Here is a 22,993-nt window from a genome sequence, read left to right as displayed (position 1 = left end):
TGCATTATTATGCATAAGACACGGTTTCTAGTTTGCATCCGGGCTGAGAAGCTCCAGCCGAGCTCGAGACGCTGCCCGCCATAACACATCAATGAGGATTAAGATGCAGATCAATCCTCTGCAATGATATTGCATTTTTTTTTATATCTTGTCCCCCTCTTTGATTTGTTGGTAGTTGTGCACTGACAAAATCATTTAAGGCTCCAAATTAGATGACCATTGATTTTTGCTTAATGCGTTGCTTTGGCTAGATTTCAATATTACACAGAGGATTTTGTCCCTGAGCATGTTGTTTGTTCATTTCATTATGCCTCGTTGCAGCCATTGAGCTCATTGCACGCATTTATCCAGTCACCATCAAGCTCGATAAAAAACAGCGTGTTTTGGACATGGAAATCTTTACATTTTTTCTTATCCTGCTACTCGATATGTTTTTGCCCCGTGACTGACGAAAGGGTTTTGGGAGTGCAGACTGGCCTCGTACCAATGTCGCTGGTGCGCAATAGGAAATGTCAACATGTGATTTTAAAAGAGGCGGAGCTGAAGATATGAGCCGACAGAAACGTCGCAGATCTTCTTCGGCTCCCTCATTAGTCTGCGGCCATTTATAACGCCGGCGGCCCAAGGACGAGCTCTCCACTTTAACTGCAGTCATTGATCAATTAGAGAGTCAGCTGAACTCAACTCCAGGCTTGATTTATAAAGATTTATCCGTTTGTCATTATTTAAGAAAAAAAAAAAAAAAAACTGGAAACTGCGGTGCTAAATGTTAATAAAGTTAGAGGGGTTGCTGAGACTAAGGAAATGGCTATTCGTTTCTTAAACTACAAGGTCATAGAGGGTCATCTGTGTCTGGGCAGGCTTCTTTAGGAAGCCATTTAGTGGATGTTCTGCATAATATCCAGAAGAAAAACAAAAGCACGTGTGACAGAGAGACTCGGATATGGATGAAGTCCATTCATGAAACGGAACAAAGGAGAGCTCAGTGAACGGCAGGATGCTCTTAGTCCATCAATGCATCTATATAAGCCACTCGTTTATAGAGAAGTAGACAAACACAAATGAGCTTAATCTTAAATGTCATCTAGGTACGACTGTAAAGATTTGTAACCAGGATTTACCAAGATCTACCTTAGGCTGCATTATATCCTATACAAGTCTTGCTTCAGGAAACGTTCCATCTCATATCCCAGAGTTTGGTTGGATGCTTTGATTTTCTTTTGTTTGTCATCAATATAAACAGTTTAAACATGAAAATACATGTAATAACTAGTGTAAGAAAAACATATAAGATAATTCTGTGTTTATTTTTAATTTCTATTACTGTGGGAGTTCAGACGCAGAAACTTTCTGCACCTCCACTTTAAACTCAATATAAAGCCCTGTGGAGAGACAATAGAATAAAAAGAATAATTAACCCAAAATGCTAATAATGTTAATAATTAATAGAAATAAGTAGGTGTTGGTTAGCATGATTACACTAACAAACGGTTAATTGACCTTTACTAAGTTATATTCAGTGGGAATGGTTTAGCACCTTGGAGCAGCAGCGATGGAAATGAGGTCATTTGATTGTTTGTCCAACAAACATCTAACTGACCAACTCGATGATTTACAGCAACTGATCCTTGCATACAGTAAACAATTAAAATGTGAGTTACAGAAGCAAATGGCAGGGTTTTTTTGCATCAGCAGATGAAGCATAACCTATATTCATTTGGAACTCAATTCCCCAATTATGTTTGTAAACAATAGTATAATTGCCCTTTGTCTAATCGGGGAAGTCATTAATTTATTAGGCTGTTACGGAGAGCAGAGCAGAATAAAAAATCTTAGCCTCACACATGCTCTCTCTCGCACTCACACACTCTCACTCAAAATCACTCACTCGCTCACACACATACTAACACACTCTTTCAATCATATACTTGCACACACACTTACTCATGCGCTCACTCCCGCCCACACGCTCAAGTTATCCTCACTCTCACTCACTCCCCCCACACGCTCAAGTTATCCTCACTCTCACTCACTCCCCCCACACGCTCAAGTTATCCTCACTCTCACTCACTCCCCCCACACGCTCAAGTTATCCTCACTCTCACTCACTCCCAAACACGCTCAAGTTATCCTCACTCTCACTCACTCCCAAACACGCTCAAGTTATCCTCACTCTCACTCACTCCCAAACATGCTCAAGTTATCCTCACTCTCACTCACTCCCCCCACACGCTCAAGTTATCCTCACTCACTCCCCCCACACGCTCACGCTCAAGTTATCCTCACTCACTCCCCCCCACACGCTCGTTATCCTCACTCACTCCCCCCCACATGCTCAAGTTATCCTCACTCACTCCCCCCACATGCTCACGCTCAAGTTATCCTCACTATCTCTCCCCCCCACACGCTCAAGTTATCCTCACTCACTCCCCCCACACGCTTAAGTTATCCTCACTCTCACTCACTCCCCCCCACATGCTCAAGTTATCCTCACTCTCACTCACTCCCCCCCACATGCTCAAGTTATTCACCCACTCACTCACCCACCCACCCCCTCACTCACTCACCCACCCCCTCACTCACTCACCCACCCACCCCCTCACTCACTCACCCACCCCCTCACTCACTCGCATACTTTCTCACACACAGAAACTCTTACACAAGGATGATCGAGGGATTAGCTGGCTTGGCCAGAATTAAAAAAAAAGTCCTTGCAACAGACTTTTATACTGTAGACTAAACTTTATTTTTGATCGCTGTACCTGAGTATTTGCCAATTTGAAAAACAACCTGCATACCTGTGAAGTCAGTGTTAACAGGTAGTGTCGAGCTGGGAAAGCGGAAATAGTCTGTCCCAGTGAAGCGCCTGCCTCTGATGACCGGGCCTTCTGCATCTGAGAACGATACGTCGGTTCTTTCGATGTGGTAGACAGGTGGAGGTCCATTCAGCTCGGCTGGTGCAGCCCACAAGATCTCCATTGCGGTTATGTTTAAAGGCTTTAGCCTGGGGGCCTTCAACCCTGCTGGTGCTGGCAGGAGTAAAGGTCAGACATATTTTAGACATATTTTAAAGAGGCAATAAAAAAACAAAAACAAAAAGTTTAAAATGGGGCCAAACACAGCCTTAGAGGAGGTTAATGATCACAAACTGACACATTTGCAGTGCATTTAGTCTACTTCGGCTAGTAGCCAAGCCCAACCAACATCACTAATAAAAGCCCTCTATAGAAAATGAATGCGTTGACTTCAGAGGTCTGTTGCCAGGCCTGTCATAAATTACAGCCAATCAATAACACTTGAGTCTATATAATTGAAACCCTGATATTTCAAACTCCTCGTGGTGATTTAATAGGTTTCCTGACAGACGTTCATCGCTTTTGAAAAGACACACGTGAGGAAAGAAGAAGCAGCTTGCAGTGGCATGAAAGAGGTGAGAGTCCATACTACGTCTGACAGGAATACTCGAACTAAATAAATCAGTTAAAATGGGTCTGAAGTACGGAGGACGAAAATTTCTGAATGTTATATTGGGTGAACAGCGTTCACGCAAACACAAACTCAAACACAAGCATCAATGTCCGAAACCATTAAGCAGCTAAGACACTTTTCTCCTAGCAATTTAGCTACTACTAGTAAGAAGTGACAGGAACATGTCTGGCAATCAATTTTACTTTACTATATGGACAGATGTCTAACATAAATGACATTATATATATATCGTCGCTGTCGGGCGGAAAAATCGTATGTCCAAATTTGGTCAATTTCATATTTTTTCACATATCGATGCTATTTGTCAGTCCCCACGTGGGTCTGTTATTTTTACAAGTTATTAACCAATCTAAAGTCTTGAAAATAGCTTGAGCGCAAATCTCATAACTCCATTGGACACTTCAACTGTCCACCTCTTCCTCACTCAGCGGGAGAGATTCGCGGCATATTTCTCCTTAATAAGAGTCGCAACGAATCAACACGTCTTCTGAGGTAAATGTCTTCAAAACACTGGGCTCAAAGAAAAAAAAGATCTTGACCCCCGCTAGTTCTGGTGCTCGTCTGAGGACAGGAATTTAGTGCAAGACAATCCACTGCAACGCGGACTAAACCCTGTGCACTGCAGATAAGGTACGGCGTTTTTTTAATTTCCTGAAAAATAACGGTTTTGGAGATACGAGGATTCCGCCTGACAGTGACGATATATAAATATATATACTGTAAAATAGTCAGTTAAGTTACATCTAAACAATTCTACTAGATCTCACATTTGGACATCTGCTGATTGTCATCACACCAGCAGGATTGTTTAAATAACAATAAACAAAAGTTGGTCGAATGCATCAGTGAACGCAAATTCGATTTCAGCTCAGATGTCTAATGCCGTCGCAAACTGGTAGACTTGGTTATAACTGTACATTGCGTCTACAGAGAATGCTGGGTAAAAGTACAGCGACTGGTCCAGTGAAAGATAATTTACAGAATTTCATTTACATCCTGTAATATGTGATGAGATTTGTTCATTTTATTTATACTAATAAAGATCCATTATCTTTTCCACGTCAAGTAATCTGTCACTACTAATGCTTTAAATGAACTAGCCATATTTGTTTCATGAATATTTCATCTTGGCTTCCTTGTCATGCCCAAGATAAACTAACTAGTCTGGAAACAAGGCACTGTTTTACCAAACCACCCTTGCACTGTCCAGGCAAATGACTGTAATAATTATTGCAGCATTTCTGTAACTTGGGTAGTATTGATTTATGCATAATCGCCCCTACCTCCCAGAGTGGGAGAAATATGCATGGCACAGTTCAAGTCAGTGCAATGTGTACAAGCAGGGATACACATGTACAGCTTCCCTTTATGGCTTGTAATATACATAAAACATTACCATCAACTCTTGATTAGCTGTTCGCTTTACAAAAAGATCAATAACATCGGTCTGGCCGGCTCTTTAAAATTCCGTAGGCTTACACAATCCTTGTCCTCATCAGTGTGTTCAGAAAATGAGTTATTATGCTTTTTAGCAGTGATGGGGTGGGGAGGAGGAATCTCCTGCACTTACAGCTGAGGTCCTGCAACTTTAGGATATTGTCTCAACGTCACTTTCCGTCTTAACACAAGACTACATGTCATATCAGGCATTCAGGAAAATGATAGATCCTCTTAGCTTGTGGTGTATTCAAACTCAAAAAATAGCAGTGAATGAGTCATTGAGTGATGAATCTGTGTGTTGACTCATACGGACTTATTCGCATATATTATCAGACGGAAAGAAGTAGCAGCCATTTTAAAAGTGAGGGCAAATGCCTCGTGGGGAGCCACCCTGGGGAGACAAACACACACCCAGACCCCAGTGCTATGTTTAATTTAACTTGGATTTGGAACTTTGAATTACATCATTTTTGACCTAAAAAAAAAAGTATGTATGCCTTTGTCTTACAGCTGCTGAGACGGATCCATGCAGTTGCAGGTTTGAAAGTTTAATGAACACAGTGGGACAGTAGAAGTACAGAATCATCAAGGTCATGCTCAAGGTCAAAATGTAAACATTGTGAATTAGGCAAGGCAAGAGAAAAACGGGGAAAGCAGAAAAGTTGTCATTAAACCAGGGAGGCGATTATAAAATATCAAGGCGTGGTAATGATTGCTAACAATAACAAGTTTAAAAAGTCATGGTAATGCGATTATATAAATATATACATCAATTAAGCATAACATTATGATCAACGTCCTAATATTGTGTTGGTCTCACTTTTGCTGCCAAAACAGGAATTTGGCGGCCAAGTCAACACCTCAAACGTCTTGTTGTGCTCCTCAAAACATTCATGAACCATTTTTGTTTGGTTTGTTTGTTATTGCAGGACCCAAGGTTTCCCTGCAGAACATTGCCCAAATTATAACACTGCCCCCAACGGCTTGCCGACTTCCCATAGTGCATCCTAGTGCATCCTAGTGCCATGTGTTCCCAAGGTGAGCAACGCACATGCACCTGGCCTTCCACATGATGTAGAATAAAAGGTGATTCATTTGACCAGGCCACCTTCTTCCATTGCACTGTGGTCTAGTTCTGATGCTCATGTGCTCATCAGCATGAGCACCCTGACTGGTCTGCGTCTATGCAGCCCCATACGCAACAAACTGCGATAAACTGTGTATTCTGAAACCTTCAGAACTAGCATTAACTTCTTCAGCAATTTGAGCTACAGAAACTCATCAGTTGTATTGAACTACAATGGTCAGCCTTCACTCCCCATGTCCATCAATGTGTCTTGTTACTTCCTTGGAGCACTTGTGATAGATAAAGACCACTGCAGACGGGAAATCTCATCTAAATATATATGTGTATATCTCCACATGTGTGTGTTTGTGGTTGGCACTAGATCTCTATCCTGATAATTGTGATAAATGATGTAAAACAGAATGATGCAAAACAATAAACTGTACAGACACCGTTCTTGATTATCAGTATAATGTATTTACTTATTGGTCTGAATCGAATGCTTGTAAATGTACAGATTAAAATACTTATTAAAACAAAGTAAAGAAGTGCTACTTTGTTTAGCGTAAATCAGGATCGAGGAGACATTTTCGATGAGAGATTCTGGGTTGTGAACATTAAATGTTGCATTTCAAGTAAAAGTCATAATGCAACATAGAACCCCTGAGACCCTCAACTCGGAATTTGTACTTGGGAACTCAGGACAGTCTTGAACTTGCAGTTCTGCTTCAAGCTTTTCCATCAAAAGCATGAAAAGTAAACAAAGCAGCACCTCTTAACTCTGAATTCTACTTGATCTTCACATATTTATCGAGATCATTCCCTATATAGTAAAAATATAAACACACACCACTCATCACAGTGGACTGGCCAGCTTGTTACTAACAGAAGACAAATGTTTTCTCCAACTTTTTTTCTCCCACTTAAGCCCACAGATGTGTTTCTAGTTTGATGTGTTTGTAGTTTTCTGATGTGCTTCTGTGTTTCCTTGTAAATTTTTTCTGTCCTCCTTACATGTTTGGCGCTTACAGGCCACTGAGCATTGTTCTGGTTTACATCTCTGCATGAAGTCTCCAAAGCTTTAAGGCTCAAACACAATTAAATTCATCCACACGGTCACTGTTTTGCTGTGAACGCTGTGGATAAAGCTCGTTACACACTGCTTGTTCGGGCACTGAGAGAAATGCGATGCCGTTCTAACCGACCCAATGGAAGCAGCTGCTGACTGCTGCGTTTGAACAGATGGTAATTCAGTCTAATGGCGCATCTGTATAAAAACGATGGGCTCTGTGTATGCACACAGTCATAAAAACAAAGTAAGGATCACATAAATTGCAATCATCAACATCAAAGTCCTGTCAGAGTTACTGAATGGGCCTGGGACAAGGATAAAAGAGACATGTGCTTAAGTGGGCCAGGGATTTGCCAAAGTGTGTGTTGGTAGGAGAGAGAGAGAGAGAGAGAGAGAGAGAGAGAGAGAGAGAGAGAGAGAGAGAGAGAGAGAGAGAGAGATTCAACCAACCTGAGGCAAACTTAAGAAAAGACATTAAATCAGGGTAAAGAAAAAAATCGGATGTTTTAAAGCTCATCTATGCAACCGAATGAAAACATGTTCCTAATTTGGTATCCCAAAAGCACGATTTAGTGAATGGCAGCAAAAAGCAAACATTCGTACTATGATGACAACGTGTGCAGTGGCAAAGCGACAAATGTGCTTCTGTCGTATGCAGGAAGCAATAACATCCACAGCAGCATATTGAGCTGACCATATCTTACAGTGGCGCCAAGAGCCTGATGGATTCATGTCCATCATTTCCCACAGTATCAATTAAGGGCCCTTGAAGGCTGCGTGATTTGTGCCTCTGTTATTAAACCCCACTAATTCGTCCTACTTACATATTCCGTATAAATCTCCATGAGTGGTGTTTGATTCATGGTGTTCATGGGGAGCTAGCCAGCACATTTTTCTCCTTGTAATTAACAGTAAATTGTTTTTACTGCCGAGCGATGAATTCGCCTGCAAATGGGCAAGTGGACGAGGTGAGCGTCGAACTCCGGCAGGAGGGTTGAGGGAGTCATTAAGTCATCATATAAGGTGAGATGTAGATGGTTAATAAGGACAGGAAAAGGGGGAAGAAAGCCCACAAAAGAACCCTCACTGCCTTAGGCTGGGTGGAATGTCGGTGCGGCACAATCTCTGTAGAACAAAAAATTAAACGAGGGGGGAAAATAGAGGTAACACTCAAAAAGTACGTTCCTCCGATGAAAATGGCTTGATGACATACTTTCCTAACCTGTCTGAATGCCTGAACCAATTTATCCCAACTTTCTCTTGTACGAAAATAGTAAAGATAACCTGAGAGTAAATCTCAAATAACTTTCATTCATATTCTCCAGGGATGAAAAGTCTTCCAGTTTCGACGGAGAGCAACACTTCCTGTTGGCGGAGTGAGAATTAAAGGTGCCACTTGTGTGTCCCTCAGCTGCTATGTACTGGCCTTTAAACAAAGTGATGATGGACGTGTTCAATTACAGGCACTTCATTAATATTCAGATGGAAATTAACACGTATTAACACAGGCGGAATTAATACAGATCACATACATCAACTTAATTAAAAAAAACACTTGTCCCAATTTCTACTCATAATTTGGTTGTGAGTGTATGCGAGTTGTGAGTATGAAAACACACACATACATACAGAACACACACTAACAGCACAATGCCTCAAGAGACACAGGTAATGCATCATTATTTCTCTTTACAAAAATCTATAGAAATGTTAGCGTATTATCATAATTATTACATTTATTTGGATGATGAAACCACATAGTGGGCAGTGTGGAGAAAAAGGGTTTTGTTGGCTTCAATTTTACCAGATCTTTTTAATATCATGGACTTATACTGGATATCATGACGTTATAAAGTAAAGTGCAAAAGCACAGGCACATGTACACTATATGGCAGTGCAGTATCTGCTCTAACCCCATAACATTGCTGTCCTGAGGAAGTCATGGCTCACAGCTCCCATCCTCCTATAACATGCTGATCCTTAAAGGCCTTTTGTTGTGGAGGTAGACACCACTGAGACGTCTGCAGCCTTCAGACTCGGCCGTCTGGGTCATCCTTCATGCCTGTAATGCTGCCTTGTAACAACTGAATGCAATTGAATTGTATCCTTTCACAACAATTCAGGGGAAATCTCAAGCTCCATCCTGTTGCCTTCTTCTCAAGGCAGCTGTTTTTCCAACACTGGGAACCGGGAGATGTTGGGTAAATCTTCTTGTGGTTGGTAAATACAGTGAATGGATGACAGCAAGAGCCGCCACTTCCCCAGGGCAAGCTGAACAGCTTGCCCTGGGGAAGTGGCGGCTCTTGCTGTCATCCATTCACTGTATTTACCAACCACAAGAAGCTAGGGTACCAAAGTTCAACCAATCAGCTGAGCTATCTCTTCTTCCCCCGTTCCAGTTTACCCTGTCCTGTTGTATCGGCTCCAAAAATACCAGGGTGAATGCGACTGTCACGGGGGGGGCAGCAAGGATGCCGTCCTTCCCTCCTCATGCATCTCCACTCCACGACAAACACGCCCCTGATTCATGTTTGTTGTCTTTGCCTCATAACATGACAACAAACCCAAACCAAACTACAATTTTCTGGCAGGTTTACAAATAATCTAGGATTATTTAATCTTATGTTCCCGACACAGCTCATTTGCATGAAGTGACGCCCATGAAATTCCATAAAAGGTCAGATAGTTCGGAGCATGAAATGAGCAATGAGAGTAAAGGTTAAAAAGCAGAAGTTATTTTTGATGTACTTCTGTGCCAGTTTTTTTTAATAATATGATTTTTATCGTAATAAGTGACATCTAAATTTTCTGTATGATGAGGCATTTGTTTACAAGTTCTGCTAATTCGCAGCTTCTATATACTTCAAATTTGACATTATATTCCCCATATTAAAGGTCAGTGCAGTGCAGTAATCTATGCAAATTATATGATTTGAAGTAAGAGCATGTTTTTTTCTGAATTTACAGGATTTTCATGAATACCAAATTACTTGGTAAATAAAACACTGTCCAATTTACAGTACATTCAATGACATCATTTTCTTATCGAGCTGGCATGTCGGAAGTGATGGCTAATCAGTTAGTGTTTATTAACCTGATGGTTGAGTGCGTCCTGAAGCAGGAAGACTGCTCACACACCCCTGTGTGTTACATGCAGTCACAGTGAAGCTGTAAACCTTATAGCTCTTCAGGCCTGTCACTGTGTAGCTCCGCTCGTCTGCTGAGGCGTTGTACAACAGCTGGGGATCCCACACACCAACACACACACACACACACACACACACACAAACACACACACACACAGATTAAACAGATTACACATAGCATGGCTACATAGTGTATGTCCCACCTAATCCATGTGTCTCTCTCAAAAATCTCTCTCTCTCTCATGTGTGCGCACACACACACACACACACACACACTCACACACACACAATATCTGTCATGCCTAGATGACCTGACGTGTTTGTTAAAAGGAAAAAAATGAGAGGTCATATATCTCCAGGATACAGCTGAAAAATATTATCAGCTTAATTAAAATCTAAGATAACAAATATCCAATTAAAAGGAATGTTGTTAAAAAAATAGGCTCATCAAACCCCTTTGGAAATACAGACACTAGAGAGGAGAGGTGATCCTGATACAGTCAGTAACCAGTGAACAGTCCACAATGTTCAGACCTTATTTAACCTTTATTACACACACACACACACACACACACACACAGTTTCCACATCAGTGAAGGAATAAACCTTCCTGGACCCACGGGACCACTGCATGCACATAGGTCCAGACAAAAGTAAAGAGCAAGAGGAACTAAGAATGCATGTGAAACACAAATGTAGTTAGTGGATAAAAAATAGAAAAGAAAAATAAGAGGTCAATGTACAATTGGCTCAGCCCTCAATTCCTTACTCTGTTACATCCTCGTTCGGGCTAATATAATCAGTCCATGAGCATATCTTGAAATCTTTCCAGATGATGAGTAGTAGCTGTGTATTACAGTAGTAGCCGTTTATTAGCTATTTAGACTTGCTTTGGTAGGTAAAATACATGTCCAGTACAGATAATGGAATCGGCACAATAATAGAGCTATAATATTCTTTAAAAATGGAAAATATTTCTATAATTTATTTTAAGCAACATATGTTCAGTATTGACTCTCAATTCAAACAGTGCAGTTCTGACGCTAGCAAGCATGTTCAAGGCGCTCCAGTGCAATACGTCCTGTATTGTCTTGTGTTTGTTTTCATTGTCACACGTGTTTTGCCTTGTCTCCTTCCATCTCCTGACAATGACTGACTCTCCTGTGTCTTCATCACAGTTGATTAGTTTGTGTAATTCAACCCTTATGTTTAGTTGCTCGGTGTGCAGTAACTTTCAGTTCTTGCCCATCTGAATTTACCAAGCCGCTTTGTTCTGTGTTCTTAAACTTCGTTTCTGGGTCTTGATCTAGTTCTAGTTTCTGGTTTGTGTATTTTGGATATTCCCAGACAGACATCGCTGTTCGCCTGACCTCTGCCTCGTTCCTGTTCATGATTCTGACACAAGTCGTGGAGCTGTTTGACAGCTCAGCTAAATAAAACTTCACAAATGATTAAGATGTAATGAAGGACACTACCAGAGTTGCATTAAACACCTATGGTTGCCTGTTCATAACAAATTAAAATTGTATTATAAAACACAGTCCCTGTGAAAAAGCAGAGGAAGTTGGCATTTTAGCTGACTTTGGAGCTCTAATAATTAAAATGTCTCCTCGAGCGCTGCTACAGAGCCCATTATGTTTCAAGTCAATCATTTTCAACAGGTTTCAGACTTTCAGTTATTTTAATCAAATCTTTGAGAGAATTTGGGAGAAACATATTTATTGATATTCCTGATTATTTGTAATGAAATGGTAAACCTACTGTATAGTCCATTTTGTTTATAATACTAATCCTCTGCTCACAGCCATTTTTGTTATTTTACTTTATATAGACAAATATGCATAGTTCATGATTGAGAAATAAATCTTTTCTGTCCTTATTTTTCTTTATAATTCCGTTCGAAATATTTAGAGAATCTAACTGAATCGAATCATGAAGCTAGTATGATGAATTGAATATCATTTAAATCCAAGAACTGAAACCAAAGCATCCGGATGCCCGACCCCATTCGTTAACTATCAGATGTCTTTATACACCAATACACTGGACTGGAGCTGGTCACATTGGCCATACATTATTTCACGGTGTGCAATGCATCACCTTTCAATCCATTTACGCTAAACTAACTTTTAAATAAAGCCTATTTCATAACATTTGTATACATTTCAGTACCTGTGTCAGTACAGGAGGGGTGAATGGGTTGGAAGTCTGCTCTTGGTAAAGGCTGACTTGATATGCGGTCACTATCCCCCTGATGTCTTGCTCCCGTGGCGTCTCCCAGCTCACTTGAAGTGAAGACGGGGACACCGGAGACACCTGTGGAGGGCTCATGTACTCCGGCACTGTGGGGGAGAGGACACACAATTTCAGTATCGGCTGCTAATCCTCAGGGCAGCGTTTGATTATTCGTACGATAAAAGCAACACTACAATAGGAGAGGTGGATCCGCACAACTCCACTCTGTAGCACAGCATTTTCATAAAGACCAACTGTTGAAGTTTAAACACATCTATGATCAGTAAAAACAGAGAGCCAGAGAGCCTTGGCCAGTGAATAAAGCAGCTCGGATATTAAAATGAAACCAATAGACATCTTCTGCTGTGCTACGATTACAAGCCTTTAGTTAAAAGTTCTTGCACATTGAGCATTTAGTAAATGTTAATGCAGAGTTACTGAAAATCAACCCTATAAAATGTATATAATGCATATACACAGCATTTAGTCATGTATCATGAGCCAATCATGTGGCAGCAGAACAGTGCATCAGATAATGACAGATCTTCAAATCAAAAGTGAGAACGGAGAAAAGTCATCTCACTGTCTTCTTGGTGCCAGATGTGCTTAACTTAGTGTTTCAGAAACTGAGTGTCAGACACAACTGTGTAGAGTTCAGGTGAGAGGATCAGAATGGTTTCACTGGCTGACAGTAAAAATACGGTAAAATAAAAACATAACCATTTTAAGCAAAAAAAAAAAACTTTAATTAATGCAAAATATGTTGAAACATAAGGCAGAGCATCGCATCAGGTTCTGCTTAGACAACAGTAAGAATCTGAGGTAACATCATGACCGTAAACGACCAGGTGATGACTTTTCCGATCTTCATCTGTGAAGATAAAGTAATAAACTTCAGACGTCCAACTGGTAACGGTGATCCATTTAGACACTTAGATCATGGAGAACCTAGAGCCTAGCTCAGGGGATTTGAGTCAGAGGGGGAGGGGGACACACTGGGTGGGGCACAATCACTCACACTATGACAATTTCGATATGGCAGTCGGTCTACAGCGTATGTCTTTGGAGTTGAGAGAGGAAAATGGAGTAAAACCTGGAGGAAACCCTTAATACAAGGGAAGTACATGAAAACTCACCAGGCAAAGCAGAGACAGAGATCAAACACCCAACTCCTGAGGTGCAAGAAATATCAGTAAAGTATTTTCTAACCCCCAAATCCAGAGCTGAAAAGATTCTTGTAATTGTATGTAAGAATATTATATCATTTTATTAGGGTATTTATCTGGATAGTACATGAAGGATCAGGTAATAGTAAATGGATTCTTGTTTTTTTTGTTGTTTCGTGGGATAGACTGTGTGTGTGTGTGTGTGTGTGTGTGTGTGTCTAACCTCCCTCTGCAGTACGTGCAGTACTCCACTCTGATGTGGTGCTGCCGGCCATGTTAACAGCGAGCACTCTGAAGCCATATGCAGTGAAGGGCTCCAGATCAGACACCACCAGGCTGCTCTCGGGTGGCGTCAGAGCGTCCTCACCGGCCGAGTCTGAAGGCTGCAGTGGGTCCAGCCAACCTGAGCTGAGGAAAATCCTGTGTTCTGTGCTGGGATTGGTCACATTTCCCAGCGACTGGTTGAGCACTTGCATGAAGAGCTCGTACCTGATAATTATACCTGGAAATATGACCAAAAACAAATGCGTGAGGAATGTTTTTGTGCTTTTTGTATTGACCTTTTATAACAATGAGGGAAATCAACAGTTTTTTTTATTCCAGGTGTTGAACAGAAACACTGCATATACTTATAATTTTCTACAATTTCCTAAATAGGGCCTTAGCAGAGGAAATATTGGGGAGATATTGTGATGTAAAACCAGACACTGACAACATGCAATTACATCTGCAGTGAGATGAAAGCAAAAAAAAAAGAAAGAGAGAGAGAAAGAGAGAGAGAGAGAGAGAAAAATCAGACACAATTAAAAAGAGAGTAGAATTGTTAGGAGAATTCTCAGAGGGTACTTTATAATGGCCCATGTTAATGAGTTAATTTGTGATAAAGCATGATAGCTGGCATTAAAAGTCACTGATATACAGGAAGCTATTTTGCAGCACTTTCACTGGCGTGAGGCACAATGCATAATTGTATGCGGCAATCAAGCGCCTTAAAGTGTGAAGCGTGGCCCCGCTAGTTTATACGGCAGAATGAAGCACGGGCTGAGCCTTAATCAAGCCTCTCGGTTGTAGATTAAAGTTCGCCAGGAATTAATTTTCAGCCGGCCAGAGATCAAATAGCATTTCTGTAATGGTGTTTCTCATTATTGTAATGATGGGGCTGAAGCTGCTAACAGAATGTGAGGAAGATACAGCAGGGGATTCTTAGTAAGTTCAGGTACAGTAAATCCCAGTAACAGAGAAAAAGCAGCACTACACTTCAGTGGTGCTTCATTTAAAGCTATGCAAAAACACCAACGTCCGCATTGTGCTGTCCTTTGTCCATTGGTCTATGGATAACAGAAACAGAGGGTTTTATTCTTCGACATTAAATACATCAGTAATACTCCAGTTGGGATTTTTTTTTTACTTCACATTACTTTAATAAGGAGTTAAACAGGACTAAAGAGGTTGTCATGGACGTGAAACTTCATCAAGCCGGACAGGAAAACTTATCTCCTAATAGGTTTGTTGCGATTCCTTAACAAAAAGAGCACAGCAGGTCAGAGAGGTGGTAGTGATGAAATCAGGTGACTGTGGCGTAATTTGTGTACAATTGTACACTAACTTTAGTGTTTTACTTCTTCTGATTGTATTTACTTTGAATTTATGCATGGTCATTGTGTTCATTTGTGATTATCTTGAGCAAACGTGTCATAACCTTTTCATAACCTTTTGTTAATCTCAGATCTTATTTTCTGCAGTAATCCAAATGATTACTGATGCTTCCTTTAGACATATAAATATATATACATAATTCTGTAAAGCTGCTCAAGTAAAATAGAAATAACACTGCATTTATTAAAAAGACAATGTGGGCATGTGGTTGGTATACAATCCTTTCTAGCATATAACTAAGACCTGAACATTCCTATAATCCCCTGGTTTACCGTTTGGCATGGCGGGTGGATCCCAGTTTACTTGGAGCTGCGTTGGGGAAAGTGTTCTCACGCGTGGTGCTGGCTGCTGCTGTGGTGAAACCTGTGCTGTAACCACACTGACGATGGCAGTCCGAGCACAACCACCACTAGTGCAAGCCTGCAGACTGAAGCTGTAACGACTGAACGGCCGCAGGGTGTCCACTGTGACCTCTGAGCCGAGGCCCTGGTAATGAAGGTTCTCTTCTCCGCTCTGTTCATCCACAGAACTCAGGGTGTAGTGCTCCACAGGGCCCGAGGTATTTACAGGCTCTGTCCAGTTAAACGAAATGCTGGTGGGGTTAGACCGACCTACCACAGTCAACTGCAGCTCACTGACGTCAGGGACAGAGGACAGAGTGCGTAGAGTGACAATGGGGCTGCTGGTGTTACCGTGCACATTGCTGGTGATGAGCTGGTAAGTGTACAGGGAGTACGGAGACAGAGCAGAGTCTGTGAGGTGCATCGTTCCTGTACAGACGAAAAACATATGAGCATTTTTAAAAATCTAGACACTCAAAAACAACGAGTTACTATTTTCACCTGGCTAATTTTATAGCTTAACCTTCTCTGCCCGTGTCTGCACACTTGTCCAGACTATCCATCTGAGCGACAACGTTTGTTGAATTTTTTGGATGATGAAAATTTCATGATGTGTGAGGACACTCCGGTTAACAGGATGTTTAACAAACATCTTTTAAAATAGCTCCCGTGGTGTGATTTATTAAACATTCTAAAAATTCTACAGTATTCTACTAAAACTAACATGCTGCATTACGTGTCTGATGCCGTTCACAGTTTGAGTAAACAAACATCACAGTTCCATTACTACCCTTTAAAAATCCATACACTGGAGGGTAGAATAGAAATAGTACAGACAGTACGCCATTTCGCAGCTAATGTGGTGTATTTTGTACCTTATTAGGTGCTTCTACAGTTGAGGCTAAAAGTTTACATACATTACTCCAGGCTAAAGACATTTTACTACTTCACACATTTCCTGTTTTAAGTTTTGTGTCTTCACAAAAACTGAAAACAGACCCAGACATGCTCACGTATACACCTTCAGCCAATGTAGCACATATAAATCAAGGCAAACTCAAATTCAGCTACCAAACATGAAACATTTGAAAAACCTTCTGGATTTGTGCATGTATACTTAAGATTTTCCTGTGCTTATTCCCTGACTCTTATTCTCAATATGCTAAAGCTGAACAGCCTTTATGACATACTCTGTACTGCATGACTTAAGATTTTTAATCCCACAATCTGGCGTCACCTAGAAGAGGTTCCTGTTTGAGTCGAAGTTTCTTTGCGTGTCACCACAGAGAGAATATCCATTGCTCCTGTGGCCTTGGGTTTGTTTGTTAGAGATCTGAATCTTAATCTACACCCAGATTTCTGTAAAGCTGTTTTGTGACATCTGTTGTTAAAAGCACCACAGGAATATTTTGACTGACCAAAAGGCAGCTGGTCGTAGCTGGTATGGATTGGCTCCATGTTCCGGAGAAGCGTATAGGTGAGGGAATTGCTGTTGGGAGAATCTGGGGCGTTCCAGCTAAGCTCAATAGTGCTGCCGTTGAACACGGTGCCTGTCGGAGGAGGCTGCTGTCTGGGCTCTAATAACAGAGGGTGAGAGTAGAGACAAATAACCCTGACTGACATTTATTATGGTCGCAGTGAAAAAAAAAACATTGTTGGCCAAGGAAAAAACAGCAAGGTTAAAAATCTTTCAGACGGATAAAAATGTAACAACTAGACTGTGTTTAAAAAGGAGGTGGGAGGTGTGTGTGTGCGTGTGTGTGTGTGTGCGAGGGGTGGAGCTTTTGGGGCCGAACATGCAGTGCACTTAAAATGCACTGACTTAATAAAACAGATTTGTAGGGGGCGGAAACTTGAGACATTAAGGGTACCACTCCCCCACCACCCCCAATGCCATAGACACATTAAAGAATATAAAACACACTAAAATGTGCCACAGTGAAATTTATAAACGTATAACTTTTAAACAAGATGGTGCAACATGTCGCAAAAGGAAACAAACCGGTCAGTGTTTACAGAGCGAAAACTCCATAAGTACAGATACTGTAAAACGCAGGCAAGGACAAAAAGTTACACAATCTGAAGCCATATGGAGGAACATATGAAAATGCTTTTTGAGTTGTGACCTTTACTGCAGCCCAAGTGGTTGGCTGGGTCCATGTGACTCGCTCCTTTTACGCACAGTTCACATTTCTCTCCTGTCACGAACAGCTTGCACGGGCACTGGCCTGTCTCGGCGTGGCAGGAGCCGTTGAAACTCCCTGCTGGATCGCAGCCACACTGCTCACACCTAGACACAAGAGAAGGAAGATCTCATGCACACATAATTTCCTCAGCTACCTACAGTGATTTGCTGCGTTTGACATTAACCAAAAGTTACGTCCAGGTTTTTCTGCACAGTGAGTCTGCACAGAGAGTCACTGATCCTGGATTGGATGAGAGGCGAAGGTTACACGACACACTAAAACACACTAAGAAGAGGCATTTACAGATGCTCACAACACAGTCTGAAGGAAGGTTGTTGGAGTGTGAAGCAGTGTAACCCCCAGTGGAGCTGCTGAAGGGTGACGTGAGGGCCAAGAGCCTGACACTCTCACATACAGCTGAGAAAAGCGCAAGATTCTTAATGAGCCGCAAATTTGTCCTGTCATTCAGTTAGGTTTGGGATTTGCTCGTCGTTTTCTGACACGCTTCGACCTTGACTCTTCACAAGGAGACACAACTTTTTTGATAACCCATGTAGATGACAGTAAGAAAATAAGTGCGCTGTAATAAAAACATTTAGTCCTACTTGCATATATTGGATATGAAATTTTAGACAATGATACATCTTACGACTGGAAATCGTCCCTGAAGTGTATCCGGACAGGCTCGGACCAGCTGCTGAAAAAGGACTTGGCATGCAAAGTTTGCTTTTCATAAACTAATTGTGATTGAACAAGTTCCAGCAGCAACTAAAATAAACAGGTAAATTGCATTCCTAGTTTGTAAGCAGAAACAGATCTTGCCCATGCAATAAAACTGTTTCCCTCTAAGGTTAAATAATTAGCCCACCACTGCATTCTAGGCAGCTGAGCTTATGTCTGCTGTGATGGGAAATATTCCATAACCATATTGTGGCCTTTTAACCGACCCCCATTAGACGAGCCGCATCAGACAGAGCGATATAATATCCGCAAAATAAGATGCGCAACCTTATTGATTTTGAAGAAGATGGAGTAAATGAGTTTGTAGTATTTCTAGAAAGAAATCTTTATTTGGCGGATTCTCCTGATGTCATTTAAGCTTCTCTGTAATCATTTTAAATAGTTCATTTTTCATCCCTGCTGTGAATAAGTGCAAACTGGAGCGATCCGTCGTGATGCGTATGGATTAGCAATTTGCGATGTCTGCTAAGCTTTTTTTGTTTGACGTACAAAAGCCCTCACGCATTTTCAGCATTCGGATCTTGCCACAATTAATATTCGGTTGACCTGCAGTGCTTCCCAAACAGCCTGGATTTTATTTTGAAAAGGTAAAAAGATGTTGATCTGGAAGCTGCTTATGGCGTCTCCCGCCGTTTTTATTTTTTTCTGCTTTCCTCAGCATGGCTCGGGGTTAAATATCTCCTTGGAGCTTTCTTTAAGGTCATTCGAACAAGACTTCAGACCAAATGTACCCATGGGCAGTGGGGTCTCAGAAAAACTTGATAATATCAAAAAAAAAAAAATAATAATAATAATAAATAAATAAATAAATGAATACCACACAAAACTGCTGAATGGAAGAATATAAAAAAGGGAAAAAAAGGTTTTATGTTTGTGTGTCTTATTGCAGGTCAAATGTGCATGCTGGCAAGAGTTTCTGAAGTGGATATAATTAACACATGACGTATTTACTGCTTAATGGATGTATCTGATGAATCCAGTTCCGACAGCATTAAAGCATATGATCATTTAGGCAGGTTACCGTAATGGCTGCTCTGACCTTTTATGAACACAGGCTGGACCTGCAGGCCATCAAACTGCTAACTAGCTGAAATAGCCATAGCAAAGTGGAAAGACATGGTAATATAGATAAGACTCAGTCATCGGTGTTATTCACGGAGAGAGGGGGCAAATTGTAATTGCAAATTGTTCTACAGTTTACATACAGCAAGGCTAAAGACATTTTAGGTTACTATACTGTACATTTGCTATATAAAATCAAACAAGCTAAGAGACAGATTAAGTTCCGGTGGGTCAAATAGGATGTTTACATACACTGTGTTAGCATTGAAGGCGGCTTAAGTGGTTAAGGCTCTGTGTTGTAGTTCGGAACATCGGGGGAAAGGTCCACGTTGGGCCCCTGAGCAAGGCCCTCAACCCACTGATTAACATGCTGCCATCCTCATGCTTCACAGCGGGGATTTTTTTTTAGATTAACAGCCTTATTAAGTTTTCTCGTAAGTGCTGATCATTGTGGCTAAACAGTTTGATTTTGTTTCATCTGTCCAGAGAAGATACATCCAAGAAACTGGTACAAAGTGGGGACTTCTTTCTTGAGCTACAGACTTTAGCTGTCTGTGATAGAGCATGCATTTACTTTGGTACCTCCAACTTTACCAGCTCCTTTGTTGTTGTCCTGACATTTAGATGAACCTTTCCTATCAAAGTTTCTTCATCCTTAGGGGTGAATTTGTTTCTCCTTTCAAAATGATGTCTATTGTCAAAAGATTTTTATATTTGCATACAATTGTTTGTACAAATGCTACAGTATGGGTGCTTTAGGAAATTGCTCCTAAGGCATTTTAAAGAGTCCATATTCTTTTTTTTTTGATTGAGTTGCTTGAATTTTCCTGTCATTGTTTCACAGTGGTTCAAAAGACCTTAAATCCAGCCACAGGTGCACACACAGATGTTTATGTTTGGCCCCAACTGTATGTTTTTCATCTTGAGATAGATTGTCAGCGTGCACCACTAACCTTCCCATGATGGGGTTAAAACCGAAGTAAAACTCCTGGCATCGGTCACACTTGCGGCCAGCGAGGGACAAATCAGCACATGTGCATTGCCCCGTGTCTGCGTCACACACTTGTCCAACTGCTCCCATTGGGTGACAGTCACAGGCCTCACACACACCATGTTTGTCAGAACGCAAGAAACCTGTAAAAATAAAAAAAGAATCAAATGAGATGCATCCACGAGCCTTAAATTCATAGTTGGCCACAGTGGGACCATATGGTTATCTTGTGTTATAGCAAGAGAAAAAGGACTACTTTTAAGAGAAGAAGGAAAGACTTTGTGAAACTCAAGGGCATCATTCAGACAGGAAGGACCAGCAGGTTTGAGATGTTTCAATCACAGCCTGCTCCACAGCCCACGGGTGAAATACGAGTGAACAGAGCTGTGACACACACACACACACACACACACACACAGGGCCAAGGGAAGGGGGATGGGGAGGGTTCCAAACAGAGTCATCAGCTCTTGTAGATGGATCCCCCCCTTTCTCCATGCGCTTTCAATTTTCTCCTGCCAGCACCACTCTCGGTGCACATGCTTTATGTGCTGGGTGGACCGGAAGGCTCGGTGGAAGCTGGGTGCACCCCGCACTATTTCATCAGGTGCTTTGTTTGAAGAAGGAGCAACCATACGTTCTCGTCTGGTTACTGCATTTAGGTTCCATGAGGTGTTCTTTAAAGGGTTTGGGGCTTTTTTTTTTTAAATGTATGATTATTATAAAGTCTATCGATTAGTGCTAATAACCATGACTCTATAAACTATAACCCTATTTACATTTTTCTAAATATTTTATTATACCTTTTCATGTGACAACACTGAAGAAATGACACTGTGGTACGAGTGTACAGCTTGTATAATAGTGTACATTTGCTGGTCCCCTCAAAATAACTCAACACACAGCCATTAATGTCTAAACCACTGGCCACAAAAGTAAGTACACCCCTAAGTGAAAATGTCCAAATTGGGCACAATTAGCCATTTTCTCTCCCCGGTGTCATGTGACTCGTTAGTGTTACAAGGTCTTAGGTGTGAATGGGGAGCAGCTCTCAATCTTTCATACTAGTCAATGGAAGGTCAACATGGCACCTCATGGCAAAGAACTCTCTGAGGATCTGAAAAAAAGAATTGTTGCTCTACATAAAGATGGCGTAGGCTAAAAGAAGATTACCAAGACCCTGAAACTGACCTGCACCACAGTGGCCAAAACCATACAGTGGTTTAACTGGACAGGTTCCACTCAGAACAGGCCTCGCCATGGTCGACCCAAGAAGTTGAGTGCACGTGGTCAGTGTCATATCCAGAGGTTGTGTTTGGGAAATAGATGCATGAATGCTGCCAGCATTGCTGCAGACGTTGAAGGGGTGGGAGGTCAGCCTGTCAGTGCTCAGACAATATGCCACACACTACATCAAATTGGTCTGCATGGCTGTCATCCCAGAAGGAAGCCTCTGCTAAAGATGATGTACAAAAAAGACTGCAAACTGTTTGCTGAAGACAAACAGACTAAGGACATGGATTACTGAAACCATGTCCTGTGATCTGATGAGACCAAGATAAACAGCGTGTGTGGCGGCAACCAGGTGAGGAGTATAAAGACAAGTGAGTCTTACCTACAGTCATGCATGGTGATGGGAGTGTCATGAACCCTGAATGCCAACATGTACTGAATAAGAGGGCAGTATTCCAAGATGATAACGACCCCAAACACCTCCAAGACGACCACTGCCTTGCTAAAGAAGCTGAGGGTAAAGGTGATGGCCTGGCCAAGCATGTCTCCAGACCTAAACACTATTGAACATCTGTGGAGCATCCTTAAATGGAAGGTGGAGGAGCGCACGGTCTCTAACGTCCACCAGCTGAAGAGGACTCCAGTGGCAATCTGTGACGCTCTGGTGAACTCCATGCCCAAGAGGGTTAAGGCATTGCTGGAAAATAATGGTGGCCGCACACAATATTGACATTTTGGGCCCAATTTGGACATTTTCACTTAGGGGTGTACTTACTTTTGTGGCCAGCGGTTTAGACATTAATGGCTGTGTGTTGAGTTATTTTGAGAGGACCGCAAATTTACACTGTTATACAAGCTGTACACACACTACTTTACTCTGTAGCTAAGTGTCATTTATTTAGTGTTGTCACATGAAAATATATAATAAAATATTTACAGAAATGTGTGATGGGTGTAAAAATAAATGTTTTACAACATATAAACTACTGCAATCCCTTGTATAGGCTCTACAGATGATTGTTCACCAAATATCTGAAATAGAGTATGTGAGATTTATAAAGTTTCTGGACACATAACATCCACATTTGAGACTTTTGCGAACTGTAACCAGCATGTTGGAAGCAAACGACTAGTATGACAATGTCCTCATGAACCTCTCTTTGTGCAAAGGA

At 41.4% G+C, this 22,993-nt stretch overlaps 1 protein-coding gene across 1 annotated transcript in view; it reads right to left on the bottom strand.

The window, feature by feature from the left end:
- The window catches only part of ush2a (Usher syndrome 2A (autosomal recessive, mild)), a 213,705-nt gene that overhangs the window by 133,234 nt on the left and 57,478 nt on the right, over positions 1 to 22,993 (bottom strand). Inside the window, exons 14-21 of the mRNA XM_060880326.1 lie at positions 20,554 to 20,734; positions 17,738 to 17,901; positions 17,030 to 17,188; positions 15,543 to 16,040; positions 13,838 to 14,116; positions 12,386 to 12,555; positions 10,162 to 10,306; positions 2,799 to 3,029 (exon numbers count right to left, since the gene is read on the bottom strand). Of these exons, the coding sequence (XP_060736309.1) occupies positions 2,799 to 3,029; positions 10,162 to 10,306; positions 12,386 to 12,555; positions 13,838 to 14,116; positions 15,543 to 16,040; positions 17,030 to 17,188; positions 17,738 to 17,901; positions 20,554 to 20,734 (1,827 nt within the window). The remainder of the gene's footprint in view (positions 1 to 2,798; positions 3,030 to 10,161; positions 10,307 to 12,385; positions 12,556 to 13,837; positions 14,117 to 15,542; positions 16,041 to 17,029; positions 17,189 to 17,737; positions 17,902 to 20,553; positions 20,735 to 22,993) is intronic.

Source organism: Tachysurus vachellii, chromosome 10, assembly GCF_030014155.1.
Source record: "Tachysurus vachellii isolate PV-2020 chromosome 10, HZAU_Pvac_v1, whole genome shotgun sequence".
Lineage (NCBI taxonomy): Eukaryota > Metazoa > Chordata > Actinopteri > Siluriformes > Bagridae > Tachysurus > Tachysurus vachellii.
This window is presented reverse-complemented; position numbering and strand designations above follow the sequence as displayed.